The following is a 26675-nucleotide window of genomic DNA, read 5'->3' on the forward strand; positions in this document are numbered from 1 at the left end:
CACACACACACACACACACAGAGGGATATACAGGTGCACACGCACACACACACAGAGGGATGTACAGGTGCACGCACACACACACACACACACAGACACAGACACAGAGGGATATACAGGTGCACGCACACACACACACACACAGACACAGAGGGATATACAGGTGCACACACACACACACACACACACACAGAGGGATATACAGGTGCACGCGCACACACACACACACACAGAGGGATATACAGGTGCACACACACACACAGACACACAGACACACACAGAGGGATATACAGGTGCACACACACACACACACAGAGACACACACAGAGGGATATACAGGTGCATACGCACGCACACACAGACACACACACAGGCACACACAGAGGGATATACAGGTGCACACGCACACACACACAGACACACACACAGAGGGATATACAGGTGCACACGCACACACACACAGACACACACAGAGGGATATACAGGTGCACGCACACACACACACACACACACACAGAGGGATATACAGGTGCACACGCACACACACACAGAGGGATGTACAGGTGCACGCACACACACACACACACACACACAGACACAGACACAGAGGGATATACAGGTGCACGCACACACACACACACACAGACACAGAGGGATATACAGGTGCACGCACACACACACACACACACACAGAGGGATATACAGGTGCACGCGCACACACACACACACAGAGGGATATACAGGTGCACACACACACACAGACACACAGACACACACAGAGGGATATACAGGTGCACACACACACACACACACAGAGACACACACAGAGGGATATACAGGTGCATACGCACGCACACACAGACACACACACAGGCACACACAGAGGGATATACAGGTGCACACGCACACACACACAGACACACACACAGAGGGATATACAGGTGCACACACACGCGCACACACACACACACACAGAGGGATATACAGGTGCGCACGCACACACACACACAGACACACAGACACACACAGAGGGATATACAGGTGCACACACACACAGACACACACACAGAGGGATATACAGGTGCACACACACACACAGAGGGATATACAGGTGCGCACGCACACACACACACAGACACACACAGAGGGATATACAGGTGCACACGCACGCACGCGCACACACACACACACACAGAGGGATATACAGGTGCGCACGCACACACACACACACACACACACACACACACACACAGAGCGATATACAGGTGCGCACACACACACAAAGGGATATACAGGTGCGCACACACACACACACACAGAGAGATATACAGGTGCGCACGCACACACACTGAGGGATATACAGGTGCGCACACACACACACAAACACACACAGAGGGATATACAGGTACACACACACACACACACACAGAGGGATATACAGGTGCACACACACACACAGAGGGATATACAGGTGTGCACACACACACACAGAGGGATATACAGGTGCACACACAGACACACAGACACACACACACACAGACACACACACAGAGGGATGTACAGGTGTGCACACACACACAGAGGGATGTACAGGTGTGCACACACACACACACACACACACAGAGGGATATACAGGTGTACACACACAGACACAGGGATATACAGGTGCGCACGCACACACACACACACACACACACACACACAGATGGATATGCAGGTGCACACACACACACACACACAGAGGGATATACAGGTGTGCACACACACACACACACACAGAGGGATATACAGGTGTGCACACACACACACACACACACACACACACACTGAGGGATATACAGGTGCACACACACACAGAGGGATATACAGGTGTGCACACACACACACACAGAGGGATATACAGGTGCACACACACACACACACACACAGAGACACACACACACACAGACACACACACAGAGGAATATACAGGTGCGCACACACAGACACACACACACACAGAGGGACATACAGGTGCACACACACACACACACAGAGGGATATACAGGTGCGCACACACACACACACACACACAGAGGAATATACAGGTGCGCCTTCACACACACACACACAGAGGGATATACAGGTGCGCACACACACACACACACAGACACACACACAGAGGGATATACAGGTGCGCACACACACACAGACACACACACAGAGGGATATACAGGTGCGCCTTCACACACACACAGACACACACACAGGCACACACAGAGGGATATACAGGTGCACACGCACACACACACAGACACACACACAGAGGGATATACAGGTGCACACACACGCGCAAACACACACACACACACACACAGAGGGATATACAGGTGCGCACGCACACACACACACAGACACACAGACACACACAGAGGGATATACAGGTGCGCACGCACACACACACACACACACACACACACAGAGGGATATACAGGTGTGGACACACACACACACAGAGGGATATACAGGTGTGCACACACACACACACACACTGAGGGATATACAGGTGCACACACACACACACAGAGGGATATACAGGTGTGCACACTCACACAAACAGAGGGATATACAGGTGCGCACACACACAGAAACACACAGAGACACACATACACACACAGACACACACAGAGGAATATACAGGTGCGCACACACAGACACACACACACTCAGAGGGACATACAGGTGCACACACACACACACACACAGAAGGATATACAGGTGCGCCTACACACACACACACACACACACACACACACACACACACAGAGACACACACAGAGGGATATACAGGTGCATACGCACGCACACACAGACACACACACAGAGGGATATACAGGTGCACACGCACACACACACAGACACACACACAGAGGGATATACAGGTGCACACACACGCACACACACACACAGAGGGATATACAGGTGCGCACGCACACACACACACAGACACACAGAGAGGGATATACAGGTGCACACGCACGCACGCGCACACACACACACAGAGGGATATACAGGTGCGCACACACACACACACAGAGGGATATACAGGTGCGCACGCACACACACTGAGGGATATACAGGTGCGCACACACACACACACACACACACACACACACAGAGGGATATACAGGTACACACACACACACACACAGAGGGATATACAGGTGCGCACGCAAACACACACACACAGAGGGATATACAGGTGCACACACACACACACACACAGAGGGATATACAGGTGCACACACACACACACACAGAGGGATATACAGGTGTGCACACACACACACACACAGAGGAATATACAGGTGTGCACACACACACACACACACACACACAGAGGGATATACAGGTGCACACACAGACACACACACACACAGACACACACACAGAGGGATGTACAGGTGTGCACACACACACACACAGACAGAGGGATATACAGGTGTGCACACACACACACACACACAGAGGGATATACAGGTGTACACACACAGACAGAGGGATATACAGGTGCGCACGCACACACACACACAGGGGGATATACAGGTGCACACACACACACACACACACACACACACAGAGGGATATACAGGTGTGCACACACACACACACACACACTGAGGGATATAGAGGTGCACACACACACACACAGAGGGATATACAGGTGCACACACACACACACACACAGATACACACACACACAGACACACACACAGAGGAATATACAGGTGCGCACACACAGACACACACACACACAGAGGGACATACAGGTGCACACACACACACACACACACACAGAGGGATATACAGGTGCGCACACACACACACACACACACAGACACACACACAGAGGGATATACAGGTGCGCCTACACACACACACACAGACACACACACAGAGGTATATACAGGTGCACACACACACACACACACACAGAGGGATATACAGGTGCACACACACACACACACACACACACACACACACACACACACACAGAGGGATATACAGGTGCACAAGCACGCACACAAACACAGACACACACACAAGGGATATACAGGTGCACACACACACACAGAGGGATTTGTTGTTATCTATCATCCACCTGGTCATTACTGTGAGTTTCTCTGTGAATTTTCAGAACTTTTGTCTGACTTAGTGCTTAGCTCAGATAAGATAATTATAGTGGGCGATCCATCCACACAGATGCTGAGAATGACAGCCTCAACACTGCATTTAATCTATTATTAGACTCAATTGGCTTTGCTCAAAATGTAAATGAGTCCACCCACCACTTTAATCATATCTTAGATCTTGTTCTGACTTATGGTATGGAAATTGAAGACTTAACAGTATTCCCTGAAAACTCCCTTCTGTCTGATCATTTCTTAATAACATTTACATTTACTCTGATGGACTACCCATCAGTGGGGAATAAGTTTCATTACACTAGAGGTCTTTCAGAAAGTGCTGTAACTAGGTTTAAGGATATGTTTCCTTCTTTATTGTCCCTAATGCCATATACCAACACAGTGCAGAGTAGCTACCTAAACTCTGTAAGTGAGATAGAGTATCAATCAATCAATCAATCAATCAATTTTTTTATATAGCGCCAAATCACAACAAACAGTTGCTCCAAGGCACTTTATATTGTAAGGCAAGGCCATACAATAATTATGTAAAACCCCAACGGTCAAAACGACCCCCTGTGAGCAAGCACTTGGCTACAGTGGGAAGGAAAAACTCCCTTTTAACAGGAAGAAACCTCCAGCAGAACCAGGCTCAGGGAGGGGCAGTCTTCTGCTGGGACTGGTTGGGGCTGAGGGAGAGAACCAGGAAAAAGACATGCTGTGGAGGGGAGCAGAGATCGATCACTAATGATTAAATGCAGAGTGGTGCATACAGAGCAAAAAGAGAAAGAAACACTCAGTGCATCATGGAAACCCCCAACAGTCTACGTCTATAGCAGCATAACTAAGGGATGGTTCAGGGTCACCTGATCCAGCCCTAACTATAAGCTTTAGCAAAAAGGAAAGTTTTAAGCCTAATCTTAAAAGTAGAGAGGGTGTCTGTCTCCCTGATCTGAATTGGGAGCTGGTTCCACAGGAGAGGAGCCTGAAAGCTGAAGGCTCTGCCTCCCATTCTACTCTTACAATCCCTAGGAACTACAATACTAATAATACTGAATAAGGGAAGCATGTATAAAGTGAATAAAATTGGTCCTAGCACAGAACCTTGTGGAACTCCATAATTAACCTTAGTCTGTGAAGAAGATTCCCCATTTACATGAACAAATTGTAATCTATTAGATAAATATGATTCAAACCACCGCAGCGCAGTGCCTTTAATACCTATGGCATGCTCTAATCTCTGTAATAAAATTTTATGGTCAACAGTATCAAAAACTGCACTGAAGTCTAACAGAACAAGCACAGAGATGAGTCCACTGTCTGAGGCCTGAGGTCTGTGTCTGAGATACTCTATCTCACTCACAGAGTTTAGGTAGCTACTCTGCACTGTGTTGGTATATGGCATTAGAGAACATAAAGAAGGAATCATATCCTTAAACCTAGTTACAGCGCTTTCTGAAAGACTTCTACTGTAATGAAACTTATTCCCTACTGCTGGGTAGTCCATCAGAGTAAATGTTATTAAGAAATGATCAGACAGAAGGGAGTTTTCAGGGAATACTGTTAAGTCTTCTATTTCCATACCATAAGTCAGAACAAGATCTAAGATATGATTAAAGTGGTGGGTGGACTCATTTACTTTTTGAGCAAAGCCAATAGAGTCTAATAATAGATTAAATGCAGTGTTGAGGCTGTCATTCTCAGCATCTGTGTGGATGTTAAAATCGCCCACTATAATTATCTTATCTGAGCTAAGCACTAAGTCAGACAAAAGGTCTGAAAATTCACAGAGAAACTCACAGTAACGACCAGGTGGACGATAGATAATAACAAATAAAACTGGTTTTTGGGACTTCCAATTTGGATGGACAAGACTAAGAGTCAAGCTTTCAAATGAATTAAAGCTCTGTCTGGGTTTTTGATTAATTAATAAGCTGGAATGGAAGATTGCTGCTAATCCTCCGCCCCGGCCCGTGCTACGAGCATTCTGACAGTTAGTGTGACTCGGGGGTGTTGACTCATTTAAACTAACATATTCATCCTGCTGTAACCAGGTTTCTGTAAGGCAGAATAAATCAATATGTTGATCAATTATTATATCATTTACCAACAGGGACTTAGAAGAGAGAGACCTAATGTTTAATAGACCACATTTAACTGTTTTAGTCTGTGGTGCAGTTGAAGGTGCTATATTATTTTTCTTTTTGAATTTTTATGCTTAAATAGATTTTTGCTGGTTATTGGTAGTCTGGGAGCAGGCACCGTCTCTACGGGGATGGGGTAATGAGGGGATGGCAGGGGGAGAGAAGCTGCAGAGAGGTGTGTAAGACTACAACTCTGCTTCCTGGTCCCAACCCTGGATAGTCACGGTTTGGAGGATTTAAGAAAATTGGCCAGATTTCTAGAAATGAGAGCTGCTCCATCCAAAGTGGGATGGATGCCGTCTCTCCTAACAAGACCAGGTTTTCCCCAGAAGCTTTGCCAATTATCTATGAAGCCCACCTCATTTTTTGGACACCACTCAGACAGCCAGCAATTCAAGGAGAACATGCGGCTAAACATGTCTCTCCCGGTCCGATTGGGGAGGGGCCCAGAGAAAACTACAGAGTCCGACATTGTTTTTGCAAAGTTACACACCGATTTAATGTTAATTTTAGTGACCTCCGATTGGCGTAACCGGGTGTCATTACTGCTGACGTGAATTACAATCTTACCAAATTTACGCTTAGCCTTAGCCAGCAGTTTCAAATTTCCTTCAATGTCGCCTGCTCTGGCCCCCGGAAGACAATTGACTATGGTTGCTGGTGTCGCTAACTTCACATTTCTCAAAACAGAGTCGGCAATAACCAGAGTTTGAGCCTCGGCGGGTGTGTCGTCGAGTGGGGAAAAACGGTTAGAGATGTGAACGGGTTGGCGGTGTACACGGGGCTTCTGTTTAGGGCTACGCTTCCTCCTCACAGTCACCCAGTCAGCCTGCTTTCCCGGCTGCTCGGGATCTGCCAGGGGGTAACTAACGGCGGCTAAGCTACCTTGGTCCGCACCGACTACAGGGGCCTGGCTAGCTGTAGAATTTTCCACGGTGCGGAGCCGAGTCTCCAATTCGCCCAGCCTGGCCTCCAAAGCTACGAATAAGCTACACTTATTACAAGTACCGTTACTGCTAAAGGAGGCCGAGGAAGTAGCTACGCTAAGCTAGCGGATTCCTAAAAACACGCAAAGTGAATAATGTGTAAATAATTTAGAGGTGATTCAGCAGAAGGAGTGCTTTAGTTAAGGCACGTAAAGATTACACTGGGAAACAAATCGTAATCTAGATAACTAGATCAATCTAACTGCGCAGATTAAACAGCTAACAGATACAGCAAAACACCGCTGTGCTCCGGAACAGGAAGTGATACAATACCGCAGTGAGAGCCAACCACCAGTAGAACATCAAACCACAAAATAAGTCCCTATGGGATGTATGACGTTGCTATCCTAGAATGTACTGGTCGCTATTTATCAATTTTTTGGGGACAACATAAATTTTGATCATATTGTCCATGTCCTATTATGAATCCCTTATTTAAAGGCTACTTTTTTATAATCACAGTGGTGAAAAGAAAATTATTTTCATGACTTAAATCTTAAAACCCCAGAGGCTGTACAGCTTTAAGGACATTTTACTGTTATTTAATAATCTTACAGACCATCTGCAGTACCTTTACAGCTCACCAGGGGACCCCGACCCAAACTTTGGGAGTTACTGCTATTACAGTTAGAGCGGTGGGCATATGCCAGTCAATCATGTAATAACTACAGTGAGGAAAATAAGTATTTGAACACCCTGCGATTTTGCAAGTTCTCCCACTTAGAAATCATGGAGGGGTCTGAAATTTTCATCTTAGGTGCATGTCCACTGTGAGAGACAGAATCTAAAAAAAAAAAATCCAGAAATCACAATGTATGATTTTTTAATAATTTATTTGTATGTTACTGCTGCAAATAAGTATTTGAACACCTGTGAAAATCAATGTTAATATTTGGTACAGTAGCCTTTGTTTGCAGTTACAGAGGTCAAACGTTTCCTGTAGTTTTTCACCAGGTTTTCACACACTGCAGCAGGGATTTTGGTCCACTCCTCCATACAGATCATCTCTAGATCTTTCAGGTTTGTAGTTTCAGCTCCCTCCAAAGATTTTCTATTGAGCTCAGGTCTGGAGACTGGCCAGGCCACTCCAGGACCTTGAAATGCTTCTTACGGAGCCCCTCCTTAGTTGCCCTGGCTGTGTGTTTGGGGTCATTGTCATGCTGGAAGACCCAGCCATGACCCATCTTCAATGCTCTTACTGAGGGAAGGAGGTTGTTTGCCAAAATCACGCAATACATGACCCCATCCATCCTCCCTTCAATACGGTGCAGTCGTCCTGTCCCCTTTTCAGAAGAGCACCCCCAGAGTATGATGTTTCCACCCCCATGCTTCATGGTTGGGATGGTTTTCTTGGGGTTGTTCTCATCCTCTAAACATGGTAATTGGAGTTGATTCCAAAAAGTTCTATTCTGGTCTCATCTGACCACATGACCTTCTCCCATGCCTCCTCTGGATCATCCAGATGGTCTGTGGTGAACTTCAAATGGGCCTGGACATGTGCTGGCTTGAGCAGGGGGACCTTGCTGCCCTGCAGGATTTTAAACCAAGAGTGCAGAATAAGAGGGCTTCTTAAAGAAAAATTAACAGGTCTGTGAGAGACACAATTCTTGCTGGTTGGTAGGTGATCAAATACTTATTTGCAGCAGTAACATACAAATAAATTATTAAAAAATCATACATTGTGATTTCCGGATTTTTTTTCTTTTTAGATTATGTCTCTCACAGTGGACATGCACCTAAGATGAAAATTTCAGACCCCTCCATGATTTCTAAGTGGGAGAACTTACAAAACTGCAGGGTGTTCAAATACTTATTTTCCTCACTGTACCCATAACTGCCAGTAACATAATTATTCTGTTCATTTTTAATGGAATAAAGCTGATGACATCACTTTTTAGATTACAAGTTGCCATTGTGCGACGGGACCCTCTGTCTGTGGTGCGACGGGGCCCTATGTCTGCGGTGCAGTCATGCGGTGTAAATTCACACACACACACACACACACACAATGAATATAAAGTTTTACTTGTCATGGATGAAGAAAAGTCCCTCTGGCACTTTGCGCTACAGTTGTTCCTCCCGTTTGATCAGTTAGCCGAACCTCTATCTCCCTCACACACACACACACACACCCCCTCCCCCCCATCCCAACCGTTTCTCTGTGTTTGTGCTACAAGTTGAAAACGTCACAGCGCCTTAACGGCTCATTTAGCACAGACACCAGGCGATCCTGGCTGCGCCATGACATTATCTCATGATGCACAAAGGAAAAAAGAAAAGTTAAAATTACCGGTAACCAGTTCTGCGTGTGGAGCGGATCGGATGTTGCGACACACCATGTGATCGCTGGATGATGTGCTCAGCAGAAAAAAAAGCATTTACAGTACGTATTTAATTAAAAGTTAAAAAATCTTTCTGTCTAACTGTACAGAGACTCGTTCCAGAAAGGGCCATGAGGATGCAGGCTTTCTTTGCAACCACCCACTCCAGCAGCTGATTTCACCGATCAGCTGACGCCTTGATTGATTGATAAAGCACCTTGGGGCAACTGTTTGTTGTGATTTGGCGCTATAGAAATAAAATTGATTCGATTTAAAACAAGTCAGTTTTCTTGTTGCGGCACAAAGCGCCGGCATTCTCCGGTTCAGGCTGAGAAACACACAAAACACAGAGGGACTTCTTTAAAAACGCTACGTTTCTTCAGCCACAACAAGGAATTAAAGTGTTTTTAGACATCATTGTCCAGGAGGCTTTATGTACGTACATTATGTACGTACGAATCCGACTGAAACAAACAGTTTAGATTAAGACTTTATAATTACTCCATGTGTGAATGCTTTTAATATTTGAAACAGCCTGAACTGTTCACCTGAGGACGGCAGCGTTCACCTAATCAGTCTATAGCAGCGCGTTAGCATGTCCCTTTTGTAACTGGTGCATTATTTTGGGATCGCAGCTGAAGAGTGCTGAGAAAATGCCATTATACCATTATACAGTAGCTGACAAGCTCAGTGTCTGTGGTCGCCTGGAACACTTCAAATACATCAACACAGATAAGTTACATGCAGGTTCAAAACAAGTTACTCATATATTTTGAGCACGTTAGATATTATCAACCTATTTCTACTTATGAGTCAGAAGTAACGGGTGTGGGCGTGTGCATAACTTAGTAACTTGAGGCCTGCATATATGCGGTATGTATAAGACATACGCTGGCATGCATTGTTTTTTTAATGACCTTGCCATACTACGCTGTATACCAGCGTGCTTCAACACGCTCTTAATTTATACTAAACTCACCCGTAACTTATTAAACATACGCCATCCTGTTCTGCGTGTTTTTAATACGTCAGCATACGCTGGCTAAATCACCAAGGTGAGACGGGGTCTTCATCAGCTTACAGAACATGCACTCACCTTAAAGTTGTGCATGTCATGTGTGTTTGACATGAGCTAAATTGAAATGTTAGCATGAGCTCACTCACTCATCTTCAACTGCTTATAGTGCAGCAGATAGGAGAAAATACTTCAGTTATACAAAGAAACATAAGATTTGGCACATTAGGACCAACTCTTTTGAAAAGTTTGGATAGCCACGCAAAATTTCAATATGGCCACCATTTTTTCAAGATGGCCGCCAGTTGTACCGATTTCTGTCATTTTTTGGGTATACATATAAAAAATACACATTCAAATGTTCCATTCCTGTTCCATTTTGCATAACAGTTAATTTAATAAGTCAGAAGTAATATATTTTTCATTATGATGAATTATATTTAACAAAATGACCATCGAGGGACCCTTTTGCTATGAGAAAAATCTCTAAAATCCCTTTTGCGATAGAAAACTTTCTTTTTTTGTTTGTCTGGTAAGAGAACTTGATTCTAGGATTTGTATTGCTATATATGATGCACAAACATATGGTGATAATAAAGAAGATAGAAGCAAATCACAACAGTGCATTGAAAACTCCAAATTATAAGGCTGGAATTTTAGTTCCATTACACCGTTGACGTATCCTTAATTATTTTGAATGCAAGAGTTGTGAGATACCTATAGATGCAATCTCTGCCTGTCATGAAATATTTTCAGAATTCATGAATGAAAAGATGGACTATAGATATCTATGTTATGTGTCGGACGCAGCTCGGAGAACCGACCAGCGTTTGAAGGACCCAGTATGAAATAAGCAGAGCACGGTACAAAGGCTAACTGAATTTAATACATAACAGTGATAATATAATAACAAAAGGTGCGGCCTGGCGTGGTGCGCTCCCAGCAGCGCTAACGGTCCGGAGCCAGAAGCTGTTTCGGACCCAAGGACCCCGCCGACACCCCCCAGGTGGCCGCAACAACCGAGTCTGTGAAAGAAGGAACCATTATGTGAGTCCACACTGTACACACAGAACACTTAAAGGTGTACAAACAGCAAACACTTCCTGGCTTGATTACTGATCAGCTTCCCAACCTGCAGGCATGGAACATCCAGTTCACAAAACTCCACTGCAGTGGAAGCTGATACATGACTAACAAACAGCTCAATACAATAAGGTGTGAGGGACACCACATTTACTGACTGTATAACTTAGTCACAAAATCTAACGTACCTCAGGAAGTGTGCTGACGAGCGTGAGACCTCACCCCCTCCTCTTTCACAGACTGTGCATCAAACCTGGACGTTCTCAGCATCCGCTGCTGATGAGATGGCTCCCGAGACGACGATCTCACCCGTCTGGTCACAAGGTCGAGTCTCTGGCAAATACACACTGTGCACTCCAGTCTTAAATGCCAACATGTTCCAATCCATCCAGATGCACCACAGCTGCGAGTCCTGACGAGTCGCAGGTGATCAGGGTGAGGTCCTGACAGCCTCAGCAACACAGCCACTCAGTCCCAAACGCAAGCCACCTGGGAGGAAAACCAAAAAACAGAAACAAACCGGCAGCCAGGCCCCCCCAGCCATATAACAGTACCCCACCCTCACGGGAAGCCTCCCGGCGACCACACACACCTGGCCCAGGAGAAACACCCCCCTCCAGGGACCATGGCTGGAAACCGCGTCTGCGTTCATCCTCCAACAGACTGGTTGAACTGGCTGCATCTTTGCCCTTGTTTCTGACAGTCTCTTAGCACAGGTGTGGCCAGGAGTTCTTACACCTGTGCGGTCAGCCTTTATCCAAACGTGTAATTAGTCATAAAACAAAACACAAACAACCAAAACACCCCCCCCTCCCCAGGGGACCGTCCCATCAAACCCCAGGGAAGGGGAGAAAAGAAAAACAACCCAAACTTGAGCTTACAAATAAAAATACTAAAACACCCCCCCCCCCCCCTCCCCAGAGGACCGTTCCATCAAACCCCAGGGAAGGGGAGAAAAGAAAAACCCAAACTTGAGTTTACAAACAAAAATACTAAAATACCCCCCCTCCTCCCCCCCAAACGACATGTAGGGACCAACACCCCCCAGAGGGCCTCCCGCCAGCTCCAGGAGTAATAACCACGACCGAGGTCCCTCTGGGATCCAACGTCACCCACGGGGACTACCAGCGCCTCCCAGAGGACCACTCGTCAACCCCAGGAGACGCCTCCCCTCATGACCAATGGACCCAGCCCCGGCCGTCCATGGCTAGATGGGCCTACAGCCCTTCCCCCCCAGAGGACACCACAGTCAAACCCTGAGGGTGGAAACAGGGGGGGGGAAACAAAAAGATACCCCAAACCCCCCCCCTCCCCTCCCGGGTGCAGAGGCTACCTGGGAAACGCCCAGCACAACCCAACTGCACCCCTCCAGCAATGCCGACACCACGGCACACCCGGCTGGAGTCAGAGGAGAAGAGAGGGCATAACAAAAAACAAAGAGAAAAAACAACCCAAGTACCACCCCATCACCCCCCAGGGGACCGTTCCATCTAACCCTGGGGATGTGAAACAAAAAGAAATAAAAGAAAAAACAAACAGACCAACACACAGTTGTTTGGGTCCCTTTTTTGTTTTTTTTGTTCTTTTTCAGACAGGCTGCAGGGTCACAACCCCAGACAAATAGTGGACAACAAAAAATAAAATCCCACACAAAAACCAACTCAAAAAACACCCACACAAAATGAACTAACACAAAACAAATCAGTGAGTTATACCGTCAAGCTCAACCAAATGGAACACACCTGTTCCTACTCAAGAGCTTGACGGTAACGTGATTCAGTCACCACAAGGGGGAGCCAGAGTGCAAAAAATGAAAAAAACCCCTTTGGCGACAGAAAAAACAAACGAGCTGCTCTTATGTGCGCAGCTGAGTGCAACACACAACCAAAATGTGCTCAACTAAATAACGCCGGAGCTGATACAACAGACGCAGTAGTTACCTTTGTCCGGGGAAACGGGGCTACGACTGTAACACAGGAAGCCCAGCGACCCGTGCTAACAGAGCTCCGCCGTGCGCGTGAACCCATTACAAACGCACTCTTGCAGCTCCCGTTTACACCTCTTATCCGGTCGGAGTGTGACGCGAAGCCGTCGCCAGTCACACTTCACCACGACCCACGGATAAGGCACAACACAGGAACACGGCTGCAAGAGAGCACAAATCAGTATCCAGTAATGGGTCTCAAACACGCACCTTCCGGGCGGAGAGCCCCGCAACTGATCCGGATAACCACTGAACGTCTGCTGCCGCCTTCCCGGCGCGTTACCGTCTCTGCTACCGCTGGGTCCGTGATGTTTGGCCAGAGACTACTGTTATGTGTCGGACGCAGCTCGGAGAACCGACCAGCGTTTGAAGGACCCAGTATGAAATAAGCAGAGCACGGTACAAAGGCTAACTCAATTTAATACATAACAGTGATAATATAATAACAAAAGGTGCGGCCTGGCGTGGTGCGCTCCCAGCAGCGCTAACGGTCCGGAGCCAGAAGCTGTTTCGGACCCAAGGACCCCGCTGACACCCCCCAGGTGGCCGCAACAACCGAGTCTGTGAAAGAAGGAACCATTATGTGAGTCCACACTCTACACACAGAACACTTAAAGGTGTACAAACAGCAAACACTTCCTGGCTTGATTACTGATCAGCTTCCCAACCTGCAGGCATGGAACATCCAGTTCACAAAACTCCACTGCAGTGGAAGCTGATACATGACTAACAAACAGCTCAATACAATAAGGTGTGAGGGACACCACATTTACTGACTGTATAACTGTTAGTCACAAAATCTAACGTACCTCAGGAAGTGTGCTGACGAGCGTGAGACCTCACCCCCTCCTCTTTCACAGACTGTGCATCAAACCTGGACGTTCTCAGCATCCGCTGCTGATGAGATGGCTCCCGAGACGACGATCTCACCCGTCTGGTCACAAGGTCGAGTCTCTGGCAAATACACACTGTGCACTCCAGTCTTAAATGCCAACATGTTCCAATCCATCCAGATGCACCACAGCTGTGAGTCCTGACGAGTCGCAGGTGATCAGGGTGAGGTCCTGACAGCCTCAGCAACACAGCCACTCAGTCCCAAACGCAAGCCACCTGGGAGGAAAACCAAAAAACAGAAACAAACCGGCAGCCAGGCCCCCCCCCAGCCATATAACAATCTAGGGGAAATAGAACTGATCCAGATGTGCATCACTGTGACACTGGTTCAGTTTTGCAGTTCCAAGCTGGTAAATATGCACTGTATGAGTGGCAGTCTTGCCGGACAATGATTTGATTTAGTGCACCTTTTGGAAGAAAAATATATTTACCACTTTCACTTTGTACTATTTTAATTGTATTCTGTAAGTATAAGCAAATGAAGATCAATAAAAAAAAGTATGAGCTCATTTATGTGGCTTGTGGGTTTGTAGCTAAAAAAAAAACTTCAGGCCAGACAGGAAGAAGATGTGTCCTTTTCCAAAAGACATTAGGCTGACTAACTCAGCAAACACATACAAAAATCATAAGCTCATTCAGGAGACAGCTTACAGGTCACATTTGCAACTGCACAAAGCTGTACAAGCTAGTCCGAGCCTGCGGCATTTGCACCTGCCATGGCAGTCAGAGTTGCAGCCACATTTGGTGAGTTGTTCACAACTCTTTGCCATAGATGAGTTGGCTGTCCAGTAGACCTTCCACTCATCACCTGCTTTCTCCCAGCCCCAATCAGATGGACTCTCTGCTTCTGGCTGACGTCGTATTGCCTGAGCCCATATGCATCCTGCCTGGTATGCTGCACGTTTGGTGTGTTGAAGCAGAGCTGCACTGGTAGGAGGGATGGCTTCATACGACCTCTGCTTCCTGGCAAACAGGTCAAGTCTGCCTTCATCTACACTGTCAACAGTGCTGGATCTGTCATACATGAGAACCACAAACTTCTCCACAATCTCCATGTCTGCATCCTCAATGGACGGAGGGTACTTGCTCAGTTTAGAAAATACTGGGGTAGCCTCTGGGAACATATCCCAAGTTTGCCAAGCTGTCCTCTTCCCTTTGTTTCTAAAGGCTGAGACCACATCACAGCCAGTGAAGGCATGGAAGAATGGCATTCCTGTGCCCCTCTCTTGGCCTACATAGTCTGACAGGTCGTGGATGGGAAGCCAGCGAAGGCCCGAACCTTGACCGAATGCCAACCACAACTGCTGCACAGCTGACACTGAACCCCATGTTGAGTTTCACTGCAGTAAAGTCACCAGTGTGCCCTGGTTGTGCACTGACATTCACCAACTACGTAGTTCACTAAAACTACTATCTAGATTATACAAAGACATCCAGAAATGGTCAGAAACGTATGTGCTAGAATGACTGTCATAGAACATTCTCACATTTTAGAAGCGAATATTTATTTTCAAATTAAATATGACAAACAACTAATGATTTTGATGGCCATCTTGTTTTATGTGTGCTTTTCCAAATGTTAAGAAAAAAACACAATGCTTTTGCCAACTGACATTTCATAGGCTCTATAAAACCAACAAAGAAACTCAAATATACTCAACAAAAATATAAACACAACACTTTTGGTTTTGCTCCCATTTTGTATGAGATGAACTCAAAAATCTAAAACTTTTTCCACATACACAATATCACCATTTCCCTCAAATATTGTTCACAAACCAGTCTAAATCTGTGGTAGTGAGCACTTCTCCTTTGCTGAGATAATCCATCCCACCTCACAGGTGTGCCATATCAAGATGCTGATTAGACACCATGATTAGTGCACAGGTGTGCCTTAGACTGCCCACAATAAAAGGCCACTCTCAAAGGTGCAGTTTTATCACACAGCACAATGCCACAGATGTCGCAAGATTTGAGGGAGCGTGCAATTGGCATGCTGACAGCAGGAATGTCAACCAGAGCTGTTGCTCGTGTATTGAATGTTCATTTCTCTACCATAAGCCATCTCCAAAGGCGTTTCAGAGAATTTGGCAGTACATCCAACCAGCCTCACAACCGCAGACCACGTGTAACCACACCAGCCCAGGACCTCCACATCCAGCATGTTCACCTCCAAGATCGTCTGAGACCAGCCACTCAGACAGCTGCTGAAACAATCGGTTTGCATAACCAAAGAATTTCTGCACAAACTGTCAGAAACCGTCTCAGGGAAGCTCATCTGCATGCTCGGCGTCCTCATCGGGGTCTCGACCTGACTCCAGTTCGAGGTGTTCTCTTCATGGATGAATCCCGGTTCACACTGTTCAGGGCAGATGGCAGACAGCGTGTGTGGCGTCGTGTGGGTGAGCGGTTTTCTGATGTCAACGTTGTGGATCGAGTGGCCCATGGTGGCGGTGGGGTTATGGTATGGGCAGGCGTCTGTTATGGACGAAGAACACAGGTGCATTTTATTGATGGCATTTTGAATGCACAGAGATACCGTGACGAAAATGAAAATGTCCCAGTTCTTGCATGGCCGGCATACTCACCGGACATGTCACCCATTGAGCATGTTTGGGATGCTCTGGACCGGCGTATACGACAGCATGTACCAGTTCCTGCCAATATCCAGCAACTTCGCACAGCCATTGAAGAGGAGTGGACCAACATTCCACAGGCCACAATTGACAACCTGATCAATTCTATGTGAAGGAGATGTGTTGCACTGCATGAGGCAAATGGTGGTCACACCAGATACTGACTGGTATCCCCCCCCCCAATCAAACAAAACTGCACCTTTCAGAGTGGCCTTTTATTGTGGGCAGTCTAAGGCACACCTGTGCACTAATCATGGTGTCTAATCAGCATCTTGATATGGCACACCTGTGAGGTGGGATGGATTATCTCAGCAAAGGAGAAGTGCTCACTATCACAGATTTAGACTGGTTTGTGAACAATATTTGAGGGAAATGGTGATATTGTGTATGTGGAAAAAGTTTTAGATTTTTGAGTTCATCTCATACAAAATGGGAGCAAAACCAAAAGTGTTGCATTTATATTTTTGTTGTATATGGCCAGGAGGGCATAATTGACGTGATCAAAAGTTCATGGTGGCCATCCAGTGAAAATGATGACTTAACCTATGAAGAAGATGTGTAGAAAATGTCATGTTTCTTTGTATAAGTGCAGTATTTCACTGAATAAATGAATTTATCTGCTGCACTATTACTCAAGTTAAGGGTTAATTCAGGTCAGTTTTTAAATTTATCTCTAGCACCAAATCACAACAAAGCTGCCTCAAGGTGCTTCACATGAGTCAGGTCGAACCAAGAACAAGAACACAGGCGACAGTGGTAAGAAAAACTCCCTCTGATGATTTGAGGAAGAAATCTCAAGCAGACCAGACTCACAGGGGTGACCCTCTGCTTGGGCCATGCTAACAGTTGCAAGGTTTTACAAAGCTGAAGAAACAGAAAACAGGATATCAAAGCAACATCCAAATCAGGGTGCAGTTGTTGAGATGACCATACAGGCACTGATGCCACAGGGTTAGGGTCACGGGGGTGGAGCCTGTCCCAGCAGTCACAGGGCGTGAGGCGGGGGACATCCTGGACAGGACGCCAGGCTGTCACAGGGACACAGACAGACAAACAAACACAGTCAATTTAAAGTTTCCAGTCCACCGAACCTGCATGTCTTTGGATGTGGGACTAAGGTGGAGAGAACCCACACAGACACTCCACACAGAAAGGCTGCAGGTGGGAATTGATCCCACAGTTTCCTTGCTGTAAGGCAGCAGTGCTAACCACTAATCCACCGTGCCACCCACAAATTAGCCATATACTATTAATACAGTTGTTATTATGTAGCTAATGTGTCAGATTTCAATGACACTAAATAGCAATGTGACACATTAGCTGTTAGTGACTGTTTTATTTAACAGTGGTGACATCACACACTTTGTGTCGTGTAGTATTTTTGTAAACTTTGCCCTCTGTGCGGTGTGTAAGGGCGTTTGGTGACCTCTGACCCTCTGTGTGTCCTGTTAGGTGTCTCCCAGAGGAATGAACCGCGTTCAGACGATGGCCTGTGGCTCCTGTTCCAATGAAAACGCCTACAAATCCATGTTTATCTGGTACCGGGTAAGTGTGCGCGCACACACACACACACACACACACACACCCATGCACATGCACATAAACACACACGCACACCTATGTACATAAACACACACGCACACCCATGCACATGCACATAAACACACACACACACCCATGCACATAAATCAATCAATCAATCAATTTTTTTATATAGCGCCAAATCACAACAAACAGTTGCCCCAAGGCGCTTTATATTGTAAGGCAAAAGCCATACAATAATTATGTAAAACCCCAACGGTCAAAACGACCCCCTGTGAGCAAGCACTTGGCTACAGTGGGAAGGAAAAAGGGCAGTCTTCTGCTGGGACTGGTTGGGGCTGAGGGAGAGAACCAGGAAAAAGACATGCTGTGGAGGGGAGCAGAGATCAATCACTAATGATTAAATGCAGAGTGGTGCATACAGAGCAAAAAGAGAAAGAAACAGTGCATCATGGGAACCCCCTAGCAGTCTACGTCTATAGCAGCATAACTAAGGGATGGTTCAGGGTCACCTGATCCAGCCCTAACTATAAGCTTTAGCAAAAAGGAAAGTTTTAAGCCTAATCTTAAAAGTAGAGAGGGTGTCTGTCTCCCTGATCTGAATTGGGAGCTGGTTCCACAGGAGAGGAGCCTGAAAGCTGAAGGCTCTGCCTCCCATTCTACTCTTACAAACCCTAGGAACTACAAGTAAGCCTGCAGTCTGAGAGCGAAGCGCTCTATTGGGGTGATATGGTACTACAAGGTCCCTAAGATAAGATGGGACCTGATTATTCAAAACCTTATAAGTAAGAAGAAGAATTTTAAATTCTATTCTAGAATTAACAGGAAGCCAATGAAGAGAGGCCAATATGGGTGAGATATGCTCTCTCCTTCTAGTCCCCGTCAGTACTCTAGCTGCAGCATTTTGAATTAACTGAAGGCTTTTTAGGGAACTTTTAGGACAACCTGATAATAATGAATTACAATAGTCCAGCCTAGAGGAAATAAATGCATGAATTAGTTTTTCAGCATCACTCTGAGACAAGACCTTTCTGATTTTAGAGATATTGCGTAAATGCAAAAAAGCAGTCCTACATATTTGTTTAATATGCGCTTTGAATGACATATCCTGATCAAAAATGACTCCAAGATTTCTCACAGTATTACTAGAGGTCAGGGTAATGCCATCCAGAGTAAGGATCTGGTTAGACACCATGTTTCTAAGATTTGTGGGGCCAAGTACAATAACTTCAGTTTTATCTGAGTTTAAAAGCAGGAAATTAGAGGTCATCCATGTCTTTATGTCTGTAAGACAATCCTGCAGTTTAGCTAATTGGTGTGTGTCCTCTGGCTTCATGGATAGATAAAGCTGGGTATCATCTGCGTAACAATGAAAATTTAAGCAATACCGTCTAATAATACTGCCTAAGGGAAGCATGTATAAAGTGAATAAAATTGGTCCTAGCACAGAACCTTGTGGAACTCCATAATTAACTTTAGTCTGTGAAGAAGATTCCCCATTTACATGAACAAATTGTAATCTATTAGACAAATATGATTCAAACCACCGCAGCACAGTGCCTTTAATACCTATGGCATGCTCTAATCTCTGTAATAAAATTTTATGGTCAACAGTATCAAAAACACACACGTACACCCATGCACATGCACATAAACACACACGCACACCCATGCACATGCACATAAACACACATGCACACCTATGCACATAAACACACACGTACACCCATGCACATGCACATAAACACACACGCACACCCATGCACATGCACATAAACACACACGCACACCTATGCACATAAACACACATGCATACCCATGCACATGCACATAAACACACACGCACACCTATGCACATAAACACACAAGTACACCCATGCACATGCACATAAACACACACGTACACCCATGCACATGCACATAAACACACACACACACCTATGCACATAAACACACACGTACACCCATGCACATGCACATAAACACACACGCACACCTATGCACATGCACATAAACACACACGCACACCTATGCACATAAACACACACGTACACCCATGCACATGCACATAAACACACACGTACACCCATGCACATGCACATAAACACACACGCACACCTATGCACATAAACACACACGTACACCCATGCACATGCACATAAACACACACGCACACCTATGCACATGCACATAAACACACACGCACACCTATGCACATAAACACACACGCACACCCATGCACATGCACATAAACACACGCACACCTATGCACATAAACACACACGTGCACCCATGCACATGCACATAAACACACACGCACACCTATGCACATAAACACACACGTACACCCATGCACATGCACATAAACACACACGCACACCCATGCACATGCACATAAACACACACGCACACCCATGCACATGCACATAAACACACACACACACCTATGCACATGCACATAAACACACACGCACACCTATGCACATAAACACACACGCACACCCATGCACATAAACACACACGCACACCTATGCACATAAACACACACGTACGCACATGCACATAAACACACACGCACACCCATGCACATAAACACACGCACACCTATGCACATAAACACACACGTACACCCATGCACATAAACACACACGCACACCTATGCACATAAACACACACGTACACCCATGCACATGCACATAAACACACACGCACACCTATGCACATGCACATAAACACACACGCACACCCATGCACATGCACATAAACACACGCACACCTATGCACATAAACACACACGTACACCCATGCACATGCACATAAACACACACGCACACCCATGCACATAAACACACGCACACCTATGCACATAAACACACACGTACACCCATGCACATGCACATAAACACACATGCACACCTATGCACATAAACACACACGTACACCCATGCACATGCACATAAACACACACGTACACCCATGCACATGCACATAAACACACATGCACACCCATGCACATGCACATAAACACACACGCACACCCATGCACATAAACACACACGCACACCCATGCACATAAACACACACGTACACCCATGCACATGCACATAAACACACACGCACACCCATGCACATGCACATAAACACACACGCACACCCATGCACATAAACACACACGTACACCCATGCACATAAACACACACGTACACCCATGCACATGCACATAAACACACACGCACACCCATGCACATAAACACACACGCACACCCATGCACATAAACACACACGCACACCCATGCACATACACGCACATGCGCCTACTACCAAAGACCAAGGAAACACAACTACCCAACAAGTACTGTTGTGTGGGCCGCCAGAAGAGGAGGTACTGCTGGCCCACCACCAGAGGGCACCTTGCCTGAAGTGCGGGCTTCAGGCACGAGAGGGCGCTGCCGCCACGGACACAGCCGGGAGTGACAGCTGTTACTCATTACTTCCTGACAGCTGTCACTCATTCTTCATCACCTCACTCCATAAAACCCAGACGTCATCTCCACCTCATCGCCGAGATATCGTACTTCATTGAAGGTAATATCCTCAGCCATTTTGTGTTACAATATATCTGTATATTGTGAGTGTTTGCAGGAGTACCGGTTCCTCTATCTGTGGAAGCTGAGTGAGTGCAGGACGGCACTCTTTTTCCCTGAGGAATCACTGCGGTACTCATCACATATTGAGTGAGAGGTGGAGGTGGCATTCCCACCGTTGTTGTTACTGGGTGTACACACACCCACACTTGGCTGTCTTTGTTCTCGCCAGCAGTACCAGATCCGACAGTCGGAGACGGTGATCACCTGGGAATTCGGGACTTGGCGGCTCCAGTATTCACCAGGTTCGGTGGTGGCAGAAATCGTGTGGTTCCGGCTCTTCTCAGGACAGACGTCTTCTATCCTTGAGCCTGCCCACACGTCACCTTTGTAATTTGACTGTAATCATATTCTGACATTGTCTGTATATTCGTTGTGCACATTTCACAACATTAAATTGTTACTTTTTGGCTCATCTATTGACCGTTCATTTGCGCCCCCTGTTGTGGGTCCGTGTCACTACACTTTCACAACAAGTACAGACCCATCTGCTGCCTAACAACAACATACAAATCAAATGACTGACAGGAATCATAGCTGATGACATTTATGAACATCTGGACACTGGTGGCTACCTGGAAAATGAACAAAAGGTTGTTCCAGAAAAAGATTAGGAGCTAAAGACCAGTTACTGATAGACAAATCTATCCTGGAGGACTGCCAAAAAAGGAGGAGGAACCTCAGCATGGCTTGGATTGATTACAAAAAGGCATTTGACAGTGTACCACACTCCTGGATCATGAGGTGTTTAGAACTCTACAGCATCAATGAGGAAAGAAGATCTTTCCTGAGAGCACAAATGAACAAGTGGAACACCACCATCACCCTAAATCACACAGAGGGACAAATAACAATCCCAGACGTACGAGTTCAGAGAGGAATATTCCAGGGAGACAGACTCTCACTACTTTTATTCTGTTTAATCATAGACCTGCTCAGCAAGATCCTGAAGGAGCATGACATCAGATATGACTTAAGTAGAGACAGAGGGAAGAAACATCAAAAACTTGTGAACCATCTGCTGTTCATGGATGATTGGAAAAACTATGCCAACACAAAGGAGGGACTCAGTCAGCTCGTGGAAACTGTCCATAAGTTCTCCAAAGACATTGGTGTGGAATTTGGACTGGACAAATGTTCAAAATGCACAATCACAAAAGGTAAAAAGACAAAAACAGAAAACATACAGCCATAAACCAGTTTGCAATACCAGTGGTGACCTATGGGTTTGGCATAGTTGACTGGCCACAGCGTGAGCTTAATAAGTTGGACATGAAAACCAGGAAGATGCTCACCCTCCACAAAGTCACGTACAGAAATCAGTGCATGGACAGAATATATCTCCCTCGCAGAGAAGGAGGTCTGGGTCTCACTGAAATCAACCAGGCCTACAGAGCATCAATAATAAGTATTGTGTTGTGAAAGTGTAGGAACACGGACCAACAACAGGGGGCGCAAATGAACGGACAATGGAGGAAGTCAAATAACAACACTTTACTGTTGTGAATAAGCACAACAAACACAGCAGATTACAATAATAGTCAATGAAGTCAATTCACAAAAATGTGTCGTGTGGGCAGGCTCGAAGATAAAAGACGTCTGTCCAAAGCAGAACCGGAACCACACGATTTCCTCCGCCACCGAACCCCGGGAATACTGGAGCCGCCAAGTCCCGAACTCCCAGGTGGCCACTGCCTCCACTTGTCGGATCTGGTACTGCTGGCGAGGAACAAAAACAGTTACCGTATTTTCCGGACTATAAGTCGCACCGGAGTATAAGTCGCACCAGCCACTTTATCCATTATAAAGAAAAATAAACCATAAATAAGTCGCACCGGAGTATAAGTCGCACCAGCCACTTTATCATTATAAAGAAAAATAAACCATAAATAAGTTGCACTGGACTATAAGTCCCATGGACATACAGGTATGTTAACTTAACATGAAAAGTTCAGATGATAATATTGTGATGGCTACCGTTTTCAGATGCATATTTCACCAGTCGTAACTTACAATCTGCAGAGTATGATTTTCTTTTTGGTGGCATTTTTTCTGGCCTTCTCCGTTGTCTTGTTAAGTTATCAGTAACGTTGAAATTTTTATTTTTCTATGGTAGTCAGAAGTCGCAGGAACAGTCACACAAGCCTTGAGTGCCCTCTCGTGAGCTGCATTTTACCTACGGATATGTTTGTATTTTGCGGACCACATTGCGAGCCGAACCATGCAGCGCCTACCTGCGCAGCTCATGACCGCCCAGTGGTGTTGATCCAGCTCCTTCCAAGTGCAGACGCTAATCCTCCGCCGTCGCTCAGTGCTCCCATGCAGCTCTCAGCGTCAACTCTGCTCACACTGATATCCAAGGGTTGAAGCTGTTTTGTTAGCCGTCCCGGAATAAACACCATGTTCGTCTGCTTCAAACGCTATTCACAATCTTCGACGCCAGCTCCTTCCAAGTGCACACACTAATCCTCCGCCGTCGTTCACCCAGTGCTCCCACGCAGCTCTCAGCGTCAACTTAAACACTCTGCTCACACTGATATCCAAGGGTTGAAGCTGTTTTGTTCACCATGCCGGAATAACAGCAAGCACCGTATTCGTCAGCTTCACACGCTGTGGGTGAGGTGAGGAATACGCGTCCAGCGTTCTGTTCTCTGATTGGTTATCGCGACCAGCGTGACTTATAGGACGGCCGCCATACTACAGTGTCCATGATGCATTGCATTTCCTTTTCTGGTGGCCATTTTAAAACATAGATCGACTCTGTCACGTAAAATTGTTTTGTTACAGTAAATTAATTGAGATCCTACCGGTATATTTTTCATTTATAAGTCGCACCGGAGTATAGGTCGCACCCCCGGCCAAAACATGTAAAAAAGTGCGACTTATAGTCCGGAAAATACGGTAGATGTGGGTGCGTCTGCACCCAGCAACACATATGGTGGAAAACCACCTCCACCTCTCATCGGAAAAAAGGAAACAAAATATCTGCTGTCCAACACACAAAGCAACAGGTATTCCTGTCAGGAAGACAACAAAATCGGCTGAGTACGTTACCTCCTCGGTAGAGCGATATCTCGGCAAAGAGGTGGAGATGTCGTCTTGCTGATATACCACTGAAGATCAGATGATTGGTGACAGCTGTCATGGGTGATAAGTGACAGCTGTCACCCCGGCTGCTCCTGTGAGGCGGCAGCGCCCTCTTGTGCCTGGAGCCCGCACTCCAGGCAGGGTGCCCTCTGGTGGTGGTGGGCCAGCAGTACCTCCTCTTCAGCGGCCCACACAACATATTGGACAGTACTTAAAGAGCTCTGAAGAAGAAATCATGAAAAAGGTCACACAACACCACGAGAAGACCTTATCTGAACAGACCTCAGTCACCAAACTGGCAAAAAACTTTGGTGAAGAACTTCTACAAGAGAGAGAAAGCAACAATCTGATGCCTGCAACAAAACTTGCAAGACAGACCAGAGAACAATACAGCAAAAGAGAAGGAAAACATCGAGTGGAAAGATGGAAACAGCACAAAAGAGCCAGACGATTCCAAGAAGAACTGGAAAATGAAAAATTGACAAAGTTGGATCAATGCAGTGGCTCAAAAATGGAGAACTTGGTTTTGATGGCGAAACAATTCTGACTGGAGCACAAGATCAGGGACTTCTAACAAATGGCTTCAAAAAGATGGCAGCGATCTCACAAAATGATAAATGCAGATTCTGTCATACAGTTGTTGAGTGTAAACCATCTAACATCAGCATGCCAGATCCTCATGGCAGACGGACATTATACATCCATACACAAGAAGATGTGTCAATATCTCTACTGGAAAGTATGCAAGGAACTGGAGGTGAAAGTCAAGGAAAACGTCTGGGAGCATCAGCCAGCACCAGTCTCATCCAACGGAAAAGTAACTGTCTTCTACGACAAAGATCCCAGCAGGAAGACACATCGAAGGAGGTGCAATCAAGCCTGATATTGTCATCTGGAACAAGCAAGAGAAAACAGCCAAAATCATTGATGTGACAGTCCTCAATGACTACGGCCTGAATCGAGCGGAAAGGGGAAAGATCACAAAATACCAAGACTTGAAAAATGACCTACAAACAACATGGTCATTGAAAGACATCAATATCATCCCAGTTGTGGTGGGAGCAACAGGCCTGATGAAGAAGAACCTGAAGAAATACCTTGAGGCAATCCCCAGTTACCCAAGCGCACACGAGGTGCAGTTATCAGCAATAAAGGGAGCGATCACCATGTTGA

At 46.0% G+C, this 26675-nt stretch overlaps 1 protein-coding gene across 1 annotated transcript in view; it reads left to right on the forward strand.

The window, feature by feature from the left end:
- The window catches only part of LOC117505876 (4-aminobutyrate aminotransferase, mitochondrial-like), a 170604-nt gene extending 147398 nt beyond the window's left edge, over positions 1 to 23206 (forward strand). Inside the window, exons 8-9 of the mRNA XM_034165411.1 lie at positions 18682 to 18802; positions 23178 to 23206. Of these exons, the coding sequence (XP_034021302.1) occupies positions 18682 to 18802; positions 23178 to 23206 (150 nt within the window). The remainder of the gene's footprint in view (positions 1 to 18681; positions 18803 to 23177) is intronic.
- Positions 23207 to 26675: the final 3469 nt, after the last annotated feature.

This window comes from Thalassophryne amazonica, unplaced genomic scaffold (genome assembly GCF_902500255.1).
Source record: "Thalassophryne amazonica unplaced genomic scaffold, fThaAma1.1, whole genome shotgun sequence".
In the NCBI taxonomy this organism is placed as follows: domain Eukaryota; kingdom Metazoa; phylum Chordata; class Actinopteri; order Batrachoidiformes; family Batrachoididae; genus Thalassophryne; species Thalassophryne amazonica.